The sequence below is a fragment of the Rhincodon typus genome, chromosome 12, assembly GCF_021869965.1.
Source record: "Rhincodon typus isolate 14 chromosome 12, sRhiTyp1.1, whole genome shotgun sequence".
In the NCBI taxonomy this organism is placed as follows: domain Eukaryota; kingdom Metazoa; phylum Chordata; class Chondrichthyes; order Orectolobiformes; family Rhincodontidae; genus Rhincodon; species Rhincodon typus.
Window position 1 is genome coordinate 25,706,989 of NC_063343.1, and position 25,164 is coordinate 25,732,152.

At 39.9% G+C, this 25,164-nt stretch overlaps 1 protein-coding gene across 2 annotated transcripts in view; it reads left to right on the plus strand.

Annotated features, from left to right (window-relative positions):
- sh3pxd2b (SH3 and PX domains 2B) overlaps window positions 1–25,164 on the plus strand; it is a 293,056-nt gene that overhangs the window by 261,002 nt on the left and 6,890 nt on the right. For both annotated transcript variants that reach the window (XM_048603706.1, XM_048603707.1), the window contains 5 exons: window positions 4,961–5,074; window positions 9,533–9,650; window positions 17,211–17,443; window positions 19,827–19,876; window positions 24,090–24,215. In XM_048603706.1, coding sequence (XP_048459663.1) covers window positions 4,961–5,074; window positions 9,533–9,650; window positions 17,211–17,443; window positions 19,827–19,876; window positions 24,090–24,215 — 641 coding nt within the window. The remainder of the gene's footprint in view (window positions 1–4,960; window positions 5,075–9,532; window positions 9,651–17,210; window positions 17,444–19,826; window positions 19,877–24,089; window positions 24,216–25,164) is intronic.

Genomic DNA, 25,164 nt, shown 5'->3' on the forward strand with positions numbered 1-25,164 from the left:
CCCCCCGCACACACACATTGCTTCACACCCCCCACACACACACCCACCCCCTACACACACACACCTACACACCCCTACACACACACACCCCTATACACACGCAAATCCCTACACACAAGCACACACACCGACACACAAAAGCCCCCCCTACACACACCCCTACACACACACCACCTACACATACACACCCCCTACACACACACCCTACACATGCACCGTACACACACACATACACTGCTACACACACACACTATTCACACCCCTACCTACACACACATCCCTAACAACACACACACCCGACAATCACCCACCCACGCACCCCTACACACACATACCCGTACACACCCACCCCCTACACACACACCCACACACATGCCCCCACCCACACACACACCCCTACCCACACACACACACACACCCACCCACACTCACCCTTACACACACACATCCCTACACACACCGCCTCACACACACACGTACACACCCCACACACACCCACACACACACCCCTATACACACACACCCCTCCCACACACACACACACACACACACACTTTCTTGAATTGCATGCACCATGTTAGAAATTTCCTGACTCTGGCTATCTCCCTCACAAATGGAAATCGGCCTGTCAGAAATTTGAAATCCTGCCATTGTAGTTACTCAGTTCCCTGAATTTTGCACCGCGACCAAATACTGTCCTCGTTTTCAGCTCTTCAAACTGATTTTTAGACTCAATAATGACGCAAAATTGTAATCAATAAATTGTTTTCTACAGGACAGCATTTGTGATTTAAAACATAAAATTTGACTGGGGACTTGATCGAAGGCTCTCCTGTCTGGTCTCCCATCCTTCAGCCTCCATAACCTTGAGCAAAAGTTCAAGGCTCTGAAATCTTAGAATTGAGTCCTTTTTGCCAATTTTAAACATCCACGGACCTCTCCCTAACTCCTTAAAAATCCAACCCTAAATCACTGTAAAAATTACAGCACAGGGTTGAGATGACACATTAATACCTGTTTCTTAATCATATTGAATGCATAAGACCCCTTTTTCCACTGTAGGAAGTTTGTCATGTTTAGATCATTTCATTGTCTCATTCTGCTCCATCTTTGTAGCTACCTCTGGTTCTAGATTTCCTTCCCAAAAACTCCTGGCAGTTTGCTCTCTTTTGGCCTATTTGAAAAGCACCTCTTTGCGTCAGCTTTAAGCACACATTTAATATCTCCTCCAGATCAGCACCCACTTTTGTCTGAAGATCCAACCCAGAAACACCTCGGAATATTATCACATTAAAAGAAGTATGTAGATGTAAATTGTTGCTGTAATGCTTCACAGCTCTTGCCAAGCAATTCACTGTCCCAAATTTCTTTTCAGTATTAGTCTTGGAAAAAACAAAGTCTGATGGATTGAGAATAGGTGATATTTTTTGCTTTTTAACATTTTTATATTATGCTTCTGTAACAGCTTGAGATTTTTGAATTAGTTTTCTCTTTTTCCTTTTCTCCTTCTCCATTATTTGCATATATTCATCTGTAATTTATTCAGCAGTTAAGCAGGATCTGACTACTCTATGATTAAGTACGCATGCATGAGAGTGACTTGAGGCAAACTGCCTGCCAGTATTTTCCTGTCTTGCTGACATTTTGAACTGATGATTTGGGGAGCTGCAACAGGAAGTCAGCAGTATGTTGCATCACAAGTATTTCTTACTTTGCTAAAATTTATGTGGTAACTTTTGTTTTAAAAAAGAAAGTTGTTTTGTATTTGTTGTGATAAAATTGTGCTTGTAAAAAACGTTTCAAAAATTATATGAATAGTGTGTTATTTCTCAGGTCCAAAAAAAATTAGAGATTGCCGTGAGATTTGATGATGTGGACGTGCTTGTGTTGGACTAGGGTGGACAAAGTCAAAAATCACACGACACCAGATTATGGTCCAACACATTTATTTGAAATCACAAGCTTTCGGAGCGCAGACCCTTCATCAGGTGCAGTGACAGGAGAGCAGAGAGACACAAAGTTAATAAGCAGAGAGATCAAAGGATCATACAACTGGTGTGAGTGAGTGAACAAACCTAAAATGGCCGATTGATTGACTGCCACCTGTTGAATCTTTAACCATTCATAGATTCCTGCATTCTAGTAATTGCAGAAGCAGGGTTTGGAGAACTCTGTTAGAAAGCAGATGCAAGTTTCGATTGATTGAGATTCAAATTCCAGAATTTGTCTGAAGTCACTATCCTGATACAATTAAAGGTTTTATTAGTGTCTGCCTAACTTTCCAAATTCAATCAGGCAGAGATACGAAAGGTGACATCTCAGGTCAGAGACTGAATTGTAGGTGTAAGGCCTTGTCCATTATCTGTCTCACGGTTCTAACCTGGAATCAGGCTGGTTTTATTCCGAAAGCAGGAATTTATAAAATGCCACACTGACTGACTGTGACTACAAATTGTATTTTTTTTGAACAAAATAGAATGTATTTGCAAATAAACAAACATCTTGGATGCAATGATTCACCCCATAGATTTATATGTGCACTTGCATGTGTGTGTTTGAGAGTTTGAGAGAGTGAGAGAGAGAGCGAGTGTATATGTGTGTATGTGTGAGAGTGAGTGTGAGAGAGAGAGTGTGTGTGTGTGTGTGTGAGAGAGAGAGAGACAGAGTGTGTAATAAGTAATTCAAAACTGTACAAATTAAGTAGAGAGATCATAACACTTTATCAATATGATGCTGTCATAACAGGACTGTAAGGATGATTTTACAGACACAGAATAGTATGGTGGGGTCACCTGTCGCGCGACATGAATGCAAGATCATGGTTGAGGCCATCTTCATGGATACCGGACTTGGCTATCAGTCTCTGCTCGCCAAATCTGCGTTGTTGTGTATTTCGAAGTCCGCCTTGAAGGATGCTTACCCGAAGATTGGAGGCTGAATGCCCTTGATTGCTAAAGTGTTCCCTGACTGGGGGGATCATCTCTGTCTGGCGATTGTTGCGCAGTGTCCATTCATCCATTGTCGTAGCCTCAGCATGATGTCATTGATATACCATGCCTTGGGGCATCCTTGCCTGCAGCATATGAAATAGACAACATTGGCCGAGTCACATGAGTATCTGCCATATATACACATACATGCACGCACATATAAACCTGTGAGGTGAATTATTACATCCATTATTTGCAGATACATTCTATTTTGTTAAAGAAACGCACAATTTGTAGTCACAGTCAGTGTGGCATTTTATGAATTCCTGCTTTCGGAATAAAACCAGCCTGATTCCAGGTTAAAACTCAGAGACAGATTCTGGACAAGGCCTCACACCTACAATTCAGTGTCTGATCTGAGATGTCACATTTGTGTATTCCTATTGCTCTGTCAGTTTGAAGTTTGGAAATTTAGGCAGGCACTGATGAAATCTTTAATTATCTCCGGGCAGGGACTTCAAACAGATTCTGGAATTTGCGTCTTAATCAATCGAAACTTGCATCTCCTTTCTAACAGAGTTCTCCATACCCTGCTTCTGCAATTTCTAGAATGCAGGAACATATGAATGATTGAACATTCAACAGGAAGCAGTCAGTCAGCCATTTCAGGTTTGTTCACACTAGTTGTATGATTCTTTGATCTTTCTAGCCTTCATCTCTCAGCCTATAAACTCTGTATCAGTGTGCTCTCCTGTCACAGCACCTGATGAGGGGGCTGTACTCTGAAAGCTTGTGATTTCAAGTAAACCTGTTGGACTATAACCTGGTGATGTGTGATTTTTGACTATGAGATTTGATGGTTGATATACAATATGCCATAATATGATCAAATATGGGCCTCTCTTGTCCATTAGTTTCATCTGTATGTTTCAGTTACAAAAAAAAAGGAAATATTTATTTATTATCTGAATTTATGATGACAGTTATATATTCTTTGATTATGGAGAGGCTGTGGTGCTACATTGCCATATAAAGATGGATGGAAATGCAGGCTGTAAAGCTATAACACTTTGCAAACAGAAGGAAATAATATGGGTCAGTCCACAGTGAAAAAGCACTGACACAAACATGGAATGGATTCAAGGCAACCTGGATAGTAAGGAAATAAGTCTAGACTGTTGGCAATGTTCCATCTTCATTAGTTCATGCTATAGCTCTGTTCCATTATAATTCTGACTAAGTTATGCTGATGAATTGTGGTTTATAATAATCATTAAATAAATGTAACTTGGCTACCAAGTTGTCTCACTGTTGTAGAGTATAATTTTTAATGTGTATCTGTGAAATGTAATACAAGATAATAATCATGATTTCTTCCCTGTTTTCCAGGTTTAATTTTGCCTTTTTAGGTCTTTTTCCTCGAGGTTATCATTTGCCAAAGACCATTTATTCACAATGTAATTTAACCTGGCTTCAGTAATTAAGTGATAGGATATCACACTGCCTGCATTAATAGGAACTTGGCACAAACCTTGCACACTCCACACCTTAGTACATGCATTTTCAGGTGTGATCCAATTTCCAGGCCAGTAGATTGAGTGGGCAAGTAATGTGCTCATCATCAAAAACGTGCATCTTGAGCCAGATGCTCTTACCTGCAGCAAATTTTAGTCTTTATAGTGAGTAGCTGTTTCTTGGATGCAGCACTTAGAGGGGGAGAAAAAAATAACCACCTCCAAAGTGCCTCCACTCAAACGGCCACTTCCCAAACCCATGGATGAGAGATATTGATTATGGCAATGGGAATATTTTTGGGTCTAGATCATTCCAAGCAGCCAAACAAACAAGCATGGAGACAGGAAGCTGATGAGTGCAAAGTAATGAGCCATTGAAGTAGCACTGGATACTAAGGCACGAAGGAAATCATGTGCTGGAGAGGTTTTACAGCTGTAACAGTACAATATCAAATACATTTAGTGTACATGAAAGAAATTGATGTTTTTGGTGAAATGACGTTTTTGTGCTTTCAGGCTGGTGGTTCGTGAGCACAGCTGATGAGCAGGGTTGGGTCCCTGCCACGTGTCTGGAGGCCCAGGACGGAGCTCAAGATGACCTTTCAGTTGTTAGTGCCAAGCCAGGAGAAGGTAAGCAGCCAAAAATAACAATGAGTTTTAGTCAGATAATACTTGTTGTGTTACAACTTAAAAGGTTTATCTTTAGCTGTCTTTTGTAATTGAACAAATATATTGGTTATTTTGAAAGCACAAATATTATGAAGTCATTGTGTATGAGCATATCCTTTTTGCTGAAGACAAAAAAACTGTTGTTGCCAAAAATGCAGCAGTCTTCTGTACATGAGTGCTCTAAAACATTTTGAAATCAAACAGCGGTTTTTTTTTAGAAAGAGCTTCTGTCAATTTTAAATAGTTTATCTTGAGTACTTGGAAATTTGAGATTGGCATTAGAGTAGCGTTTTGGTTTCACTGAAGTTTGAATTTAATGAAGAGATTTAAAAAAGACACGAGGGGCAAATTTTTTACTCAGAGGGTGGTTCATTTGTGGAATGAACTTCCTGAGAAAGTGGATGTGGCCACAATTACACCGTTTAAAAGACATTTGGATAAGTATACGAATAGGAAAGGTTTGGACGGATACGGGCCAGGAGCAGGCAGGTGGGACAAGTCTGTTTTTGGATTATGTTCAACATGGACTGGTTGGACCAAAGAGTCTCTTTCCATGCTGTGTGACTGCAATGTGGGTGGCACGGTGGCTCAGTGGTTAGCATTACTGCCTCGCAGTGCCAGGGACCCAGGTTTGATTCCACCCTTGGGTGACTGTCTGTGTGGAGTTTGCACATTCTTGCTGTGTCTGCAGGGGTTTCCTCTGCGTGCTCTGGTTTCCTGCCAATGTCCAAAGATGTGCAGGTTAGGTGGATTGGCCATGCTAAATTGCCCATTTTGTGTAGGCTAGGTGGATTATCCATGAGAAATGCAGGGTTACAGAAATGGGGTAAGGGGTGTGCCTGGTGGGGTTCTCTTCAGAGGGGTCAGTGTGGACTTGATGAGCCGAATGGCCTGCTTCCCCACTGTAGGGTTTCTGTGAATCTATGATACCAACATTAAGTTAGTGACCATACTGATGTCAGTCAGTAAATCAGACAAACATGACGTCAACTCCACTCAACATTTACCCCTCAACTTACGTACTGGATAAAAAGATTATCTTGTCAGTGATTTCATTTCTGCTTGTGACTTTATCGTGTAAAAATCAGTTGCTGCACTTCCCATAATACAACAGTGACAAAATTTCAAAAGGTTGGGGAATTATTAAGTGATGCCCAGAGCTCATGAAAGACCATAGACAAGTTAATTTATTTCATTGCTATTAATTCTCCCCCTTGGGTGCTGGAATAGAATGTAGCTAAATTCAGAGTAGGGTTTTAGGTGGCAGACTGACCATTCAACTCCTTGTGAATAAGTACTGATGGATTGAAGCACATTTGCAAGTCAATCACAAATTACACAGTTTTCGCAGTTTTAAAAATGGGTATGGTGTATAATTTTATGAATTGAGACACTGAGCCTTGGGCTGATTGTCAATGGGCCAGAAAGTTTGCGATTTGATGAGAAACAATGCAAAACAGAAGAGGTCTTATTGTACCTGAACGAGAAATTAAGAATCATGCATCTGTACTTGATTCCTGCAGTGTAAATAGGAGAATTTGTCTTGCATCCTTTTCTGTTTGAATAGATTTTTAGTTATTTTCTTGGTGATTGCACGATCATGAGAAGTCCAAGTATGGTCTTCAGGTACAGTAGGGTTAGTGGATAGGGAATAATTGGACTAGTGTGTCTAGATATAATTGAATCTTAATTTTACATCTGCATATTCTGCCTTTATTTTTATGTCCATTCTGAATTCCTATTTCACATTTATGGATAATGTCATGCAAAATATATCACGCTGCAACTTGAGTTCTGTATCAATGATGGTGCTTTCAGTTAGTATCTTGTGAAATGATCTGTGGTTAAAGTACTGGAATTAAGCATAGTCACTTCAAAACCACACATTCCTTTCAACTCCTGCCTGATATATTGCTTCTTAGTTTTATCAGTTTTCCCAGAGACTTGATAATTGGTTATTTTCTACTAGAAATACTTAACTCCCTTTTTTTAAAAAACGTAACTTTTTTATATCTTAATGCTTGACAGATGTAACAATGGGTATTGTTTTAATTGTCTTGGCTACTGTATATTCAGATGTCTTCTGTCACCATTTAGTTTGTCATTTTATTATATTTTCAAATATGTACAATTTTAATATATATCCATAGCAGAGATTCATTAGTGATTAAAACAATGTGATTTAAGATTTACCAGGTATTTCCTATTCATCTTGCAAGAATGGTTGTTAATTGATGGTAAATTGTTTTGACCACCCATTATAATAACTTTAAGAACAACAGTTTCATCACAGTGACTTTATGAATCCTTAATGACCACTTTGTACTCTGTGATCACTTCCTATCTCAACATGCTATCAGTTACTAAGACATTCTGGTCTCTGCCAAGACATATGGGCCATCGACGGACTTTAGGAGATTTGTACATCAGTGTCTGGGGCCAAGGTGGATGGAGACGAGCTTGCTGTTACTGTAGTCTGTGTTTGTTGGTGCTTCCTGTATTTATGTGCTGTATATGTGTCTTGCTTACATGTTTTGCATGGACATGCTTGACAGAATTTGCTCTCCTAATGTAATTTTATTTCTATATTAGCATTGGAATCCCTACTTCTCTTATATCAGGCCTCTACTCCGTTATCCTATGGCTTCAACTGTGCAATTTGGTTTGAAGTATTGCTTTTCCATAAGACAATTAGCTATACCGTAAGCCTAACAGTATCATAATACCTCCAGTCAGTAAGATGTATTTGAGCTACTTATAGAGGAAAGCCATTTTGTAGGTTTCTAATATGTATAAATGAATCAAGTCCCGTGCACTATCTTGTACATATGCTCTCACAAACTTGTAAATTCAGGTGAAGAATACCCTCACTTATGTTAGATCTAACTTATCCAGAATATCAAACCTACCATTTTTAAAATCATTGCTTGAATTAATCAATTTGGCCTTCACTGATGTTCATGACATCCTGACCCAGCTGTTTGTCACTATCTGCCAAGTTTCTTTCCTAAATTTGCTATTCATAATGCTGATTTTGTATTTTTTGTTCTGCTGAATTAACGTACGATTAAAACAAAAACTGTTTCAGGCTTGTATTCCTAACTCCATCCACTATCGTATTTGCCCATGTGTTCACTGCAACATCTCTTTGGCACTCCACAGTTGTTGGTTTGTTCCTCAGTCCTTCTCTGGGATAAACCACCTCATTCTCCTGTGCATGTTCTCACATTTGGATAATGAGGTTCAGGAAGATTGAGAAATACAAACTCAACTGGTGTAACCTATTAACTCAGCAGGTTTTATTATTTTTAATTCAACTGGACTACACTTATGCTGGTTACCTCTTTTGGATGCCCCCACTCCCCTAATCCCTCATAAATCCTGTTCCACTAACAATATATATGGTTCTAATTTTTAATCCCAAAATATAAAAAGCCTTGAGTTTATTTACATTAAAATTCACCAGCTAGCTACGCTGCAAATAATTTTGAGCTTGTAAGTTATTTGTTGCCACCTTTAGTCCACAGTTTTGTCCTAGCCTGATGTTATCAATGTTGCATGCTTACAATCTTTATTGTCATAGCCCTCTCTAGTTCCAGGCGCACTGATGCAGTGCCAAAGTCTAGACATAATTACTTGCATAGATGCTTTTACACAGGAGAAAGCAAAAATAGAATTTTGTACACATGAATACTGTAAGTGCCACTTACATTTAATGAACATTTATTACCCTTGAAGTGTAAAGTAAATATTGTCATTCATATGACATGATCTCTGAATCCTAACCAGTATAAATGTTCACAAGGTTGGATTCAGTAACTGCACTGAATAAGTTCAGAATTAAGCCAGTAAAACTTCAGTTCAAGGTTGCATCTTACAATGGCAGTAGTCTGTTTCTCCATTGTTGCCAAAAATCCCTGAGTACGCTGGCAAATGTGAAATGCTGACAATACTTCCTTTACAAGTATTTCCAAAAATTGCTTTCCTTAACAAATTCTTATGAGGGGACTGGAGCACAATGATTATTAATGTCTTTGACAAAATTTACCACAACATCTGGATAGAGGAAATACAATTAAAAACTTGTATGGTGTTCATATTTCCTGTAGTCAGAACATACTTGTCATCCTGACCATTTGGTTTCTCCTACACAACCTTCCCTTTCTTCTGTCCTGCCCCTTGCCTCAGCATGAAGTGTTAACTTTTATTTTAAATTATGCTGAATCAATACAAACACATTTGATTGGAACACTGTAAAATTCTGTTTTGATGTGGTTATCGATCCCACGTATTGAGCTTTTTGTGCAAACTAATTTTACATAGCTTCAAGCATCATTATTAATCATTTTTGCCAAGCTCCATAAATGCTAATTTATGGCATGACGTGGTTGTAAATGGAATATACATTTGTTTTTCCAGAGGAGAATTTTGTTGTTGTTTATCCCTACTCAGCAAGAGATAATGATGAAATTGATTTGGAGAGAGGTGCTGTGGTGGAGGTTATACAGAAAAACCTGGAAGGCTGGTGGAAAATCAGGTAATTCACATGTCCTAATCAAGCTCTTACTGGCATGAGGGAAATTTGTAGCATAGGATGTCATTGCATTGACTTATCCTTACTTCAGTATCTTTGGATAAATTGAATTGATTTCCTCAAATGTCATTTTTTTTTAAAGCCCAATTTTGGTTAACCCTGCTGTAGGAGAACCTTCTGTCAAGTCAAAACTCGTGTTACCATTTGAAAAACCTTTCCAAAACATGAAATTGCCAGATGATGGGGGAAAAAAATTTAAAAGAAGTGTCAGCTTTTACAGGCCTCTAGCTTTGCTTTAATGTGCAGCACGGAGGGATGCAGAGTGGTGCATTAATTGCTTACAAAATCACAGCAGAGGTATATGGGGAACAGTGGTCGTGTTAATATTATAGAGACAAGAACTGCTAATGGAGGTGCACCAAAAGAATATTAGACCTAGTTAGAACCAAAGACAACTTTTGCAAATTGAGGTGTGCCACAGATATCACCTTGGGCATAATGATGTTAGTTATTCCAAGGCATAAGCTGAGCATTTAACTTTTAATGGGAGCTGACTTGAACAGTTCTATATATACCTGTGTGATAACATGGTATATAACAATAAAAACCCCTCATGACCTGAAGCAAATACTCCTCTTTTCCTTCACATGTATTCCACTTCATTCTCTCCAAAAGCTTGTGTCCGTAATTCTTGCACTTAACATTAATTGAGGTGCTTGGAGAAAGCTTTACATCTTTCCTAAGAGATGCCTCATTTATCAAAGTGAAATTACTGATGGGGTTGTACCTGCAGACAGCCTGCTGTCAGATGTCCCCAAGTGACTTTGAACTCTACCACATGGTAGACAATCTACATTAATGTGAAGCAGGCTTCCCTGTTACAACTAGGATTCTTCACCAAATGCTCAAATTTTATGACTGCCTCTTTTCAGAAATCCAGGGGCAATAAAAGCTCTCCTTTGATGCAAACAATCTAAATTGTCATCTTTTTATGAAGGCTGCAGGCCGCATCCCAGAATTTTCTGTTACGAATAATCATGAGATTTGGCTTGGAACCAGTGATGAAGAATTTTTCCATTGCAGCCAGGCTTGTGCATGAATGTTTTATTAATTTATTCATTCATGGAATGTTGGAGTTGATGCCTAGGCCAGGATTTATTGTTCCTGGCTAAGTGCCCAGGAGAAGCTGGTGTTGAGCCACCTTTTGAACGACTACAGTCCTTAAGGTGATGATACTAATAGGGAGGGAGTTCCAGGATTTGGATCAACAATAATGAATGAATAGCAAAATAGTTCCAAATTAGGATAGTGAGTGGTTTGGAGAGGAACTGCAGATGGTATTGTTCCCAATTATTTGTTCTCCTTCTCCTTCCAGGAGATTGAGATCAGGAATTTAGAAGGCAATTTTCAGAAGAAGGCTTGGTGAGATTCTTGAGTGATGTTAGAGCTGCAGCCATTGAGGCAAATGTGGAGTATATCATCATGCTCCTGACTTGTCTTGTAGATAGTGAAAAGCAATTGGGAAACAAGCAGTGAGTTACTCACTGGAGTCCATATTCAAATGCAGCAAGTCCTGGACAATACCTAGGCTTGTGCTGACAAGTGGCAAGTAACGTTCATGCCACACAAGTACTAGGCGATGACCTTCTTCAACAGAAGAGAATGTAACAAATACCTGTTGACATCCAATAGCATTACTATCACTGAATCAAGCACCCATCAACATCCTTGGATTTAGCATTGACTTGCAACTAAAATTGAGCAGCCATATAAATACAGTGGCTCCAACAGCAAACTAAATCTGCACAAAAAAAACTAAGTGCTTAAATGGTTAAAGTCCAACTTGATAAATATAGGGAATCATGACGTAGGCTTTTCACACAACCACCACCATCTTATTAAATTTTTTATTGCTTGAAGTGGTTTAGTCCCATGGTACCACTTCCTTTTCCTGCTCCTTTCCCAATATAGAGCTTATTCTTGTGCACTGAGCAAATAAGAAGCATGTGGGTGATGAGTCACCACAGTTAGGACTAACAGATGTAAAGTGTGCTTGAGGTCCTGCAATTATTAGGGATTTTTCAGTTTGTGCACATAACTATGTAAAAATTCAAGGTATACATGTGGTCCACCTTGGAATCTCTACATTTAGTCACTGGGACTAAAACAGTAATTTTATGTGTGCCTCATCCAAGCAAAGCAAGACTCTATGTAGTATTTACTCTAAGCTGTGCAGGTGTGTACCAGGCAGGAATGCATTGTACAGAGGATGTACAGGCCATATACAGAAGGGTTCCATTTAACGTAGGCATGTGCATGGTAATCTTAAAAGGACCATGCTGCTTCACAACAAAATCTTCTGTGCTTTCCCACTCTCCTGACCAGGCTTCTCCTTCTGGACTTCTCTATGCACATAACTATCCTCTGGGAATGTTCTCCTGCCTTCCCAGAAGTGGTATTTTCTCAGCCCACACATCCACCCCCAAATGTTCAAAAAATACTTGAAGTAACAGTAAAAGTGACGGCCAAAAGGAAACTGAGGTTAAATGTCATACTGTTTTTGAATTACACTGATGTAACCCGTATATGGTGATCTTATTGACGAAAATAACAAAACAATTTGGACTAGAGAGAAAGGAGAAAGCTATCCAATAGCGCCACCTGTACTCCTGTCAAGAATAAATTGTAATCGTGTTTTGATCAATGTTCTCCCATACTAACATATGTGAACAGTTACATCAGAAATGTGAGATTGCAGTTGTTCTCCTGCCACCTTTGCCCATGAGCACAAAATTTAAAATAATACATGGTCATAAAAATTCATCTTATAACAAATGTGAATCTTTGAATCTTCACTTGAGAATCAATGGTCCTGAAATGGATTGAAAAAGTTCGTGAATTCACAACACTGATGTTTAATTTGCTTAAAATAAGGAACAGCAATATGCAACAAATAGGTAGGCGATGAGTTCAAAATCTCCACAAAATGCTGAATAGCCTAAACAATTGCTGCCCAAGCAGGGATGTTGTGGTCTAGAGCTGGGCCTCTTAGACCCAGAGCTGCTGAAACCATCTACAGTCTCCCACAGTCGAAACCAACAACTTTCCACTAACTATGCTGTAGCTACTGGAGTCAGCCCCTGTAGGTTCACTAGAGTAAACAAAGGCTCACATACACATGTCACTCACTAAGAAAATGCACAAGGGTGATTAACTGACGTTCCTCTGCAATGTTTCATTTATAAAAGTGGTTTAGAATGTTTATGTTTGGTAGCTTTTGTTCTAACCTGTGTCCAAATGGATACTGTGATAGTTAATATCACTGGGTAAAAATCCTGGAATGCCTTTCCTGACATCAATGTGAATATACCTACATCACATGAACTGCACCTTCTTCAGGGGAATTAGTAATGGGCAGTTATTATGGGGTGGGCAATAATACCAACAATCTTTGAAAGACTACAAAAATAGATCAAATGTTGCTGTTAGTGAATGAGGAATTGGAATTGCATTCTTCAAGTGAATTGTTCACAGATTCTACAGCCAAAAAGGTGGTATATCAGTTGCCTGTTCACTTCCTATATCTTTCTCCTCTTCAGCTGGTTAATCAGCAGGCAACTGTTGCAAGCAAATATTGAGTCAGAGATAGTAGGAACTGCAGATACTGGAGAATCCGAGACAACAAGGTGCAGAGCTGGATGAACACAGCAGGCCAAGCAGCATCATAGGAGCAGAAAGACTGACGTTTCGGGCCTAGACCCTTCACAGGAGCTAGACACAGGAGAGTTCATGGTCATGATCACCTTCACAACTGCACAACCATGCAGTCTCATCCCACTGAGGTTCCAATTGTGGCTGGACTAGGTTACTGATTTCAATATTGACATCTTTAGTAAATGGGAGATATCCAACCCCATGTTCCTTACTGAGGTTTAGGGAGGAAAATCACTACTGCACCGGAGAGTCCTGCTCCCTCTTCTCTTCCCCCTTATTCCTACAGCTCACTGTCAAGGTTACTTTCCCTGTTGTGCCTCATGCAAGGGCTTGCAAAATACTGCCCTGATCGATGGGAGAAAGTGGCTTGTGCAGAATCCTTACATATCCTTGCTGCCCTTGGACAATATTCAACCAATTATGACATCCACGACCTTAGCAAAAGTGGAGTCAGTGGCAACTGGGGATGGAGGGATCTCTTGGCTAGTCAGAGTCTTAGCTGATGCAAAGGAAGGTGGCTGTAGTTGTCGGAGGTCAGTCATCTCATCTCCAGGAGATCTCTGCAGGAGTTCCTCCGGGTATTGTCCTAGCCCCAGTGACCTTCAGTTGCTTCATTAATGACCTACCCTCCATTATCAGGTCAGAAGGGAGATGTCTTCTGATGATTGCACGATGTTCAGCACCATTCCAGACACCTCGGACACTTGAAGCAGTCCATGTCCAAGACCTGAACAAAATCCACTCTCATGCTGAAAATTTGTAAATAACTGTGCTGTGTAAATAAGTGCTGGGCTATGACCATCTCTAACAAGTGAGAATCTAACCATTGTCCCTTGAAATTCAGTGGCATTATCATCATTGTATTACCCACTATCAAAATCCTGTGATTGCTGTTTCTCAGAAACTGAAGAGGTCATCCAAATAAGTACTGTGATCACAAGAGGTAGTCAGAGTTTAGGAATTCTGCAGCAGAAAACTTAGCTTCTGTCTCTTCAGAGCCTGTCCTCTACTTACAAGGCACAAGACAGGAATATAATGGAACACACACCACTTGCCCGACTGGTTGCAGCTCCAATAACACTCAAGAAGCCTGACACCATTCACAAGAAAAGCGGCCTGCTTCATTCGCACCACACGCACCAGCACTCAGAGGCAGTGGTGTGTACCATCTACAAGATAAAATGCAGCAACATTCCAAAGCTCTTTTAACAACACGCTTGAAATTGGTGACCTCTACTACCTATGAATACAGGATATCTGTGAGAGCACCGCCACCTGCAAGCACCCTGCCAAGCTTCCCTCCATCTTAACTTAACATACAAACTGGGAGTAGGAGCCGCTGTTTGTACAATCATGGCTGGTCACATCTCAGCCTTAACTACATTTTTCTGCCCGTTCTCCATAACCCTTCAGCCTCATTACTAATTAAAAATTTGTCTTTCACTTCAATCTCCCAGCATCCACTGCACTCTGGGATTGTAAATTCCAAAGATTCATAGCTCTTTGAGAGACGTAATTTCTCTTTACCTCTGTTTTAAATCTCCTACCCCTTGTCCTAAAACTATGACCCCTCATTCTAGATTGCCCAACAAGAGGAAACATCCTCTCTACTTCTGGTTTGTCAATCCTCTTCAGCATCTAATTGAGGTATACAGGATCTGCTCTCATTCTTCTAAACTTCAGGAAGTATAGGCCTAAACTGCTGAAATCTCTCTTCATAAGACAAGTCCCTTACCTCTGCAATCAATCTAGTGAACTTCCTCTTCAATACAACTATGTCCTTCCTCAAGGGACCAGAATTGTCACAGTACTCCAGGACTTGGAACTACTTCTCTGTTCATTGCTGCTGGGTCAAAACTCCAGAACTCCCTTTGTAATAGCACAATGGGTATTCCTACACCTTAAGCGGTTCAAGTAGGTAGCTTGCCAGTGGTCCACACTCCTTTGGTGTTTTTTTCAAACTATTCAGTCTTGATATGAGCAGCCTTAAACAACTCCTGAAACCATCAAAAACATTTGACAATTGTAATTGAGCGAGTAGAAATCAATCTGCAAATAACCTGTCAACAGTAGATACTGCTTACAAATAGCATTGGCTAGGGGAAACTTCATGTTGCCGAACACATGTACAGCTGTGCCAGGTTGAAAGGATATTGGCCTGGAATGGGAGTGAAGATCCAAAATAGCAATGTTGGCATCAGATCAGCTTTACACAATGATTGACGTCACAACCACATAAACCTTGCCCACACTCCCTGCATGCGAGGACACTCCCTCACCAAAATAACGCATGCACAAACTGTGTTTCAGATGCAAAATAGCATAGTAACGCCCAGAATAGCCAGCACTATGCACCCATATTTTGTGGCTTCAGTCTTTAACAAATTAATTTTGAAGTTATTTCTTCTGAATTTCACTGAAGAAAGGGAGGGCATTGGCTGGAATTGCCTTTCTATAACTTTCTGGCAAATATCCTGATGGGAGGTATGATAATTTCTTGTGGGCAGTACAGATAGGATTCCAAACTGTTCCCAACTCCCAAAAAATGGGTAGAACTTATCAGAGGCAAAATGTAGAGGTTACTTTACAAAAAATAAATTCTTAAAATACATCAATGTTTTGTGATCATTTTGTTAATGTCTTCCTATGACACTGGTAGTTTCTAGCAGATAGTGTCACAGAAAGTCAGGAATTGTGACATAATTGAATGCATTTGACCTTAGACCTACCAGATCTTGATGATTTCCTTTTTTGTCAATGAACTGTCCTTCACTATTTTACAGGATATAATTAATTTGTTGAGCTGTGTTATGTAATATCATTTTGACCAGTTGAGAAAGGATTAACATCTATTATCACCCTATTAGAAACAAAATCTGAGATCTAATACCTATAAAAGGATTCCTCAGTGAAATTGTCACCTTTTGAATAAAATCCCAGTGCTGCTGGCCCAGCAATATATTGTCCATCCCAGAAGGTAGTTAAAAGTCACTCACATTGCTGTGGGTGTGGAGTCACATGTAGATCAAACCAGATAAGGATGCCAGTCTCTTTCCCTAAAGGACATTCATGAACCAGAGGATTTCTCCCTTCTCCCACAATGCGTGCACATACACACACACGCCAATGGATTCATGGTCATCATTAGTCTCTTAATTCCATATTTTTATTGAATTCAAATTCCACTCATCCACTGTGGTGGGATTCGAATCCCAGGGTCTCCACAACATTACCTTGGCTCTCTAGATTAACAGTCCAATGATAATACCACTAGGCTGGCAACTCCCCATTGTTCTGAAAAGGATGCTTCTACTCCCTGCACCCAGCAGCAATCCCAGTGTTACTCTGAAGATTGTCTGCCTGAATGACCTAGTAGAAACTCAGATATTCCCAGTAAATGATGCAAATGAATTTCTTAAGATCAGTATTGCTATTGGACGAGTAGGACTCATGCTGGCAATCACATCACAAGCAATTCTCTAAGGCCAGTAAGAAAAGCAACTAGGTAGGATTGCTGGGGTACAGAGGTAGGGGTTCCAGTCTCATCTGCTCCAGAGATATTCCATAACATATCAGGACAGATTGATTAAAAATACCTAAAAACAACTTATGCTGTTGTCAATGATTATGCAGGAAAATTGTATCTTTTTTAGTATATTCTGAATTCAGCAGCGTTAGAATTAATAATAGATTACTAAAAATTGACCTTTTACTCATTATGAAAACACATACATTTTTGTTAGTTTTTGCTACTCTATAATATTCATTGAATCTCATCAGTTTGCTAATAAAGAAGGGCTGAAGGGAATTTTGTGTTTAATCTCAGAAAACATTATTTTTCTTGAACAGATACAAAAATCAGGAGGGCTGGGCCCCTGCCTCATACCTGAAAAAAGCCACCAGTGATCTCTCAGGTCAGAAAATTACTTCAGGGCAATCTGTCCATTCAAGTGCAATGGACCTTGATGGGCTTGGAAAACAGCCAGCCTCAGCTAAAGAGACCAGAGAAAAGGCATCGTTGTTTGACCAAAAAGATGAAAAAAATGAGATCCGTGGGGCAGCAGGTGCTGATGTGAAAGGCAGTAAGTATGTGTTTGGCACTATACAGCCACTGAGAATATTTTCATTAAGCATGACAAGATACAGATGACGGTCACTTACTGGAGACACAGGTTTCTCACTTTAGTGATTCCATTTCAAAGCATTGCTCGTGACAGAACAGAAGACAAGGGGAGAAACTGAGCAGATCCAGCAGCATTGGTAAAGAGAGAAAAACAGAGTTAACATTTGAGCCCGATATAACACTTCCGAAGTGTCTGGGGTTGGAAATTAGTTTTTTTTATGCTGTAGACAGACGGCAAGAGGAACAGATTGTAAGGGTGCTCCAAGCCAAAGACATTTTTCTGCCTTTTCAAAATCTGAGTTCTCTTGTGGGATATCCAACTGTAGCCTTGAGTTTATGTTTGAAACCTTGGAGGTTTGGTCCTGCTACTTCATTAGCAGTGAATAAATTCTAAAGCAGGTTACCAAGGTCCCACTTGCTTGAAATGTATGAAAATGTTGTTTGAACTCTACCTTGAGTGCTTCTTCTGGCTGTGGACCAAAGATATGCTTGAATATTACAGCTAATGGTGTTTAGGATGACAAGAACAGATTGCTGGAGAAACTTAGCGGGTCTAGCAGGATCTGTGGAGAGAAACCAGACTTAACTGAAGAAGGGTCACTGAACCTGAAATGTAGGGTCTGCTTTCTGACTACTGATGCTGAGTTTCTCCAGCAACTACTGTGTTTGTTTTTGAGTTCCAGTATCCATAGTTCTTTGTTTTATTTTTGCATTTAGAGACAAGTTGCTTTGTTTTTCTCCCTTGTTCTATTTTCTCTATGTCTCCGTGGTTCTATCAGCATGCAGAATTACATAGTAATCCAGAACAGAATCCCTGGCCATGGTTTCCTCCAGTACAGAAGTCAATTGAATATATCTACACCACTCTAGCTGATGACTACCCATGCTAGGATCAAGGAACAAATTGTCATGTTTGAAGTATTATTAATTAAGCCTTAAACTGTTGGAGCTTCACAACTCAAAGATTTACAAGGATATTGCCAGGGTTGGAGGGTTTGAGCTATAGGGAGAGGCTGAACAGACTGGGGCTATTTTCCCTGGAGCATCAGAAACTGAAGGGTGACCTTGTAGAGGTTTATAAAATCATGAAGATCATGGGTAGGGTGAATAGACAAGGTCCTTTCCCCAGGGTAGGGGAGTCCAAAACTAGAGGGCATAGCTTTAAGGTGAGAGGGGAAAGATTTAAAAGGGACCTAAGGGGCAACTTTTTTACACAGAGGGTGGTGTGTGTATGGAATAAGCTGCCAGAGGAAGTGGAAGAGGCTGGTACAATCACAAAATTTAAAAGGCTTCTGGATGGGTTTATAAATAGAAAGGGTTTAAAGGGACATGGGTCAAATGCTGGCAAATGAGACTAGATTTATTTGGATATCTGGTTGGCATGGATGAGAGACAACAAGGTGTAGAGCTGGATGAACACAGCAGGCCAAGCAGCATCATAGGAGCAGCAAGGCTGACGTTTCGGGCCTAGACCCTTCATCAGAAGGCATGGATGAGTCTGTTTTCATGCTGTGTATATCTCTATGACTATGACAAAGAGATTGCTAATGGTCAAGAAGGGATGATATAGAAAGAGTGTAATTAAAGATTTGAATAGGAAAAAATGAATCTATTCCGCTGAGAGAGCATTAGTTGCTCTTTGAAAAGGTAAATCAAATTTCTTATGGATAACTCAGCACTTTTAGAACAGGTGAAAATTGAACAGGGTGTTGTGTGGAGGTGAAGCCTGCGGAAACGATTGACATTAATAATTTGTGTTGTGTTCCAAATTTTTCTAATCAGTTTTGTGGCTATAAAACTGAAATATTACGTGGTTGGAATGCCCCTTTTACTTTATACTTCAAAAAGATCCCAAAATAAGTGTTAACTTCCCTGAGACTCCCTGGATACCTTAGCAATTTAGCATTACTTTGATGATTTGACATTCCCCAGTACAGTAATGACTTCAGTGTGCTCAGAAGTTACAAGGGGCCAGTCATACGAGTTGCTTTGCAATTGCACAGGAACTCTTAAGGATCTGAGTATCCAAAGTGTTTGTTTTCACTTTTGACCAATTGCTGCAGTCATTCCAGGAGGCTATTATTGGCTGTCCTCAGGTGCTTTTTCAATTTTCTTTTGGAACTTTTCAGATTCACTTGAGCCACATATAAAGGCTAAAAGCTAAAGGTTCATTGTTCCATTTTAACTGGTTTTTGGAATGAAAGTTTGCCAAAGATCAAATTTTACTTGCATTATCTGAAGAAAGATGGTGTGCCTCATCACCTGTTTGTTACGTTGATGATGAAAAGGTGTCTTGGCTATCTATACAACAAAGTTAATTGATTTTCTGTTAAACAATACAGAGTTACCAAACGCAAGACAGAGGCCACCTCCACGAAGAGATCTTACTGTGGTGAGTATCAGATGATTATTTTGAATTCATGCAGAACCTTCACTACAAAAAATCCCAAATCACTTCACAGAAATTGGCATAGCTGGAAAGGACAAATTAAGGCTAGTGACCAAAAACTTAGTTAAAATTGGGTTTTAAAAGGTTCCCTTTGAAGTGGCCAAGACAGTTGCAAATACTGAGTGGTGGAGGGAATTTTCAGATAAAGCCATTGTAAAAGACAGTGGTGTTTAGGGAGCAGGTACAGTTGTGAAGATGATCGCTGAGTTAGTGTGGGGTGAAAGCCTCCTCTTCAGGACAAGAACTTAAAATTAAAACATCCGGAGAGAGCAAGCCATTAGGCCGGAACTTATTGTCAAAATAAAAGTGATGTTCACAGTCCTCATGTCATTTATTCACAAATTACTATCAACTTCAGGCAAGAATCAGATACCTGATTAAGTGTGAAACACGACAAATGCTGCACTGCTTAGCTTTCGGCTTCCCAAAATTACTATTTTACTGTATGATTCACCAAATACAGTGACTTGAAGTTACTGGGCTGGCACTGTAAGCACAAACTGAACCTGCTGCGGAAAGTTGAAGCTTGTACATTTCTGTGTAAGTGCCCTTCAGAGTGTGTGAGAATCTAATTACTGCTACCAACCTCTCAGACTTAGAAAATTAATTGTTAAAAAGAGTGGAGTCTTTTGCTTCAGCTTTGAAATACTGGCTTATTTTTAAAGTGCATATTCATTGCTTTTGATTTCTTTTTCTCTTCTCCATTCATTGTTTCCTTCTCTATTTTGCTCTATAACTGATCTGACATTGAGTTTACTACGCTAAATAACACTTTATGGTGCAGACTCTTCTCTCTTCATTAACAGTTCTTTAATCTGGTTCTTTAACGATTCACTTAGTTGTTTGCCTTGTTCATAGAGGTTCCAGATGACTTGCTATGAAAAGGCTAATGGAAATTAGACAGAGGAGAAGGTCTAATGAGTGTTTGTTGATTCCAGTAAATTTGATAAATTCTAGCCCAAAATATTAAGTCGAAATAAGGATGGGTGGAATGTCTTGTATGGTAGAATATTAACAGCACAACTTCGATCAAATTGGAATTTAGAAAAGGTTAAAGATGATAGGATATCAGGACAAAAGTTTGAAAAGGTTTCAGGATTGGGGGTGCAAAGGCAAATTTAGAAGTTTAACTGCTGGATAAAATATGATTTAGCCATATGGCAAGCTGATTTTGTGATTTGTGTATGTTCTGTCCTGACCTGAAACAGTGGAAGGAGGGGAAATTGTCCGCTTCACTATATTAGTGAAAGCTTTAAATTGATTAACACTGCCACTGACTTCCCAACCAGAAGACTGAACCCCAACTTATTCATCTTATCAAAAACCATCAAAACTTTAAGAGTTTTTATTTAATTTCCATTGTTCCTTCTATTCTTGCAATAATACCAGTTTTCGAACTGCTAAGATTTAACCATGCACAGACTTTTCTAACAGCTGTACTGAGAGACCCTTTTGTACTGCTCTAGTACAATTTTGATACTGGCATCCACCAAGCAACATGGAAGGTTCCCCAAGTATATTCTGCTCAGGAAAGAAAGAATGATTCCAATCATGCCAATTACCACCCCCAAAACACACTCAAATCATCAGCAGAGCAGAAGATGATGTCATCAACAGTGCTATCAAGAGGCACTTACTCACCAGTAACCTGCTCATAGATGTTCAGTTTGGCTTCCACCAGGCCTGTTCAGCAGCCCTCCTCATTTGAGTTCAGATGTGGACAAAAAGGCTGAACACGAGTTGGGAGGTGGTAATGGTGAATATCCTTGGCATCAGAGCAGCATTTGACCAAGAAGCCCATCAAAACTGGGAGTTAATAAAAATCTGGAGATAAACTCTGCTGTTTTGGAGTCATGCCTAGCACACAGAAAGATGGTTGTAATTGTTGAAAGTCAATCATCTCAGCTTAACGTCATCACTGCAGGAGTTTCTCAGAGTAGTATTCTTGGCCCATCCATTTTCGGCTGCTTCGTCAATGACCTCCCTCTATTATAAGGGCGACATGGGAATGTTGTTGACGATGATTTCACAATGTTCAGCACTGTTGGTGATTCCTCGGATACTGAAGCAATCCCTGTCCAAATGCAGCAAGACCTGGATGATTTTCAGACTTGGAGTGATGAGTGACAAATAACATTCACACCACACAAGTATCAGGCAATGGCCCATCTCCAACAAGAGAGAATGCGATCATCACCCCTTGACATTCAATAGAATTACCATAATTGAATCCTCCAGTATCAAAATCCTGGTTACAATTGATCAGAAACTGAATGGACCAACCATTTGAAGACTGTGGCTATAAAAGCAGAGGCTGGGAACTCTGTGGCAAGTAACTCATCTCTTGACACAAAGCGTCTCCACCACCTATAACACACAAATAAAGAGTGTGGTGGAATATCCTCCACTTGCTTGGTTGAGTACAGCTGCAGCAACACTCAAGAAGCTCATCATCATCCAGAACAAAGCAGATTGGAACTGTATCTAACTCCTTCAATTTTTGCTACCTTTTCCCAATGCAGAGTGGCAGTAGTGCGTACCAACTACAAGATGCATTGTAACCACTTAACCAGCCTCCTTTGACAGGATCTTCCAAACCTGTGGCCTCAACCACACAGATGGACAAGGGCAGTAGATACATAGGAATACAATCACCTTCAAGTTACCCTCCAAGCCACATACCACCCTGACTTCGAACTATAATCTTCAGTGACAATGGGGCAAAATGCTTGAATGCCCTCCCTAACAGCATTGTGGCTGTACCTATAGCAACTGGACTGCAGCAAATCAAGATGGAAGTTTGTTACTACCTTTTCAATGGCAAGTAGGGTTGGAAATTAAACCTTGGCCTAGCCAGTGAAGCCCATACCCCATTATTGATTTTTTAAAAAAAATATCAAAACTCAAATTTGCTTGTTTAAAATAAACGTAAAGGGCATCCCTTTTGTGACCTCAGTACTCTTGCTGCAGTGACGTTATGCAACTCAATGGTGGGCTGTAGCCAACATTCTCATTCTGTCCTATGACATAAGTAGACAATGTCTTGATGTTCTTTTGTAGGTCTTGAATGTTTAAATTAACCACATGGTCCTTTTTACACAATGTTATAATATCATTTTGAAGATGTTGCACTTGCTGTTTCTCCCTTTCGCAAAATCTCAGCTTCTCTTGAATCTTGAGGAAGTCAGAAAGATTTTTTTTCAAATGATCATTTTTGTTGAATTGTTGTGGGATACGTATAGCCCTGCTTCTTTCAGTGCTGACTCATTTTTACAAGAGTCCTTTAACAGGTGTAAGATTTTTTAACATTTCAGAATGCTAAAACTCTGTTTTGAGTGTCATCTCAGGATGTCTTGTTAACATGCACCATGTATTAAACAATGGATACAATGCCTGCCGAGAGGAGGCAGAGGCTATACCATTGCTACATTAGTACGTTTGACTCCTTTTTCATTCTTGGGTTGGGGCTGGGGTGGAAGAAGACAGTCATTTACACCCTCCCCTCCCCCCCCCCCCCGCCCCCCACCCCTAACTTCAATAAAATAATCTAATTATGTGCATACAGTTTATGACTAATTTGTTCGTCAGCTATTTGCATTTTTAAGGATTTACATTTTCTGAAATACTTTAGGTTGATTTATAATGTGTATACTTATCAATAATAACTTCATTAAAATTTCTTAATTGGGGCAGCAAGGTGGCTCAGTGCTTAGCACTGCTGCCACACAGCACCAGGGACCCGGGTTCAATTCCTGCCCCGGGCGACTGTGTGGAGTTTGCACATTCTACCCGTGTCTGCGTGGGTTTCGTCCGGGTGCTCCGGTTTCCTCCCACAGCTCAAAGATGCACAGGCTAGGTGGATTGGCCATGCTAAATTGCCCCTAGTGTCTTGGGTGGGATATGCAGGGATAGGGTAGGGGGTGGGTCTGGGTGGGATGCTCTTCAGAGGGTTGGTGTGGACTCGATGGCCGAATGGCCTGCTTCCACACTGTAGGGATTCTATGACACATGATTCTATGATGTGCCCTAACAAACTATCCTTTTTCTGGGAAATTATTAATTTATAAATAAAACATAGAGAATATGAAAACATGAAGGGCAATGCATCTGCATGGACTAAGTCAATGATTTTAGTTCTTTCTAATTTTATAAATAGCCACGTGGATTGAATCTCCCCAAACCTCCAACTCCTCCTGAAGTAGAAGAAGAGTTTTACACAATAGCTGCTTTCCAGACAACCATTCCTGATGGCATCAGTTTTCAGGCAGGACAAAAGGTTGAGGTAAGCAAATGAAAATGCTGTATAAATATTATTTACATGAATGCCATTGTGAGCTCATTCTAATGATAGTTTAAAAGATATTTTGCAGGGAAATGAACTTTTAACTTCAGGACACAAAATTCAAATCTTGTATGGACTGATGGCAGAAATTTTCCTGAGCCCTTTGGGAATCTAGTTTGGCAATCTCAACTCCTTTCCAAATGGGTCTTGCTGTAATGCTTGGTACTTTTTAACTGACAAACGGGGTAAATTTACTGAGGACCTCTTCTGCTCTACTACAAAGTTGGCACTGAAGTTATGATATTTGAACAGAAATATTCCTGAAGAAGTTCTCCCTCTAATAGAAGGTGAAGGATAGTGTGGGAAATGAAGTGGTGAGCTGAAGGAGTTTTACACTCTATGTAATTGTGCATAACCTGTGCTGGGTCAGCTACTGCTCATTCTGAGTGTCTGAAATAGAAAATATTCCACTTCTTAAAGAAAAATACTTGATGTGGATGAATGAGAGATAGGAGTAGACCATTCAGCTCCTTGAGCCTACTGTTATTGAATAAGATTGTGGATGGTTTGAACATGGTCTTAAACATCTTTTCTGCTTCTTCTTTAAATTCCTGAAAGAATAAAAAATTGTCTGACACATCTTTGAATAGTTTTACCTGCTGTCTTGGGGAGAGAACCCAAAGATTGATGACCTCCAGAAGAAATATTTCCTAATTTCCATATTAAATGAGAGATCACTTATTCTGAAACTTTGCCCGCAGTTTGAGATTTCCTGAGGGAAATATCCTTCCAGCCTCTCCCTTTTTCTGTCCCTGATAAGCCCCTTTTGATACTTATAAGCATTATTCAATTCATAACTGATTCTTCTAAATTCCAAATCAGTATAGACCCAGCCTGCTCTGCCTTTCTACAAAGGACAACCCTTCATCCCAAGAAGGAACCTGGCAAA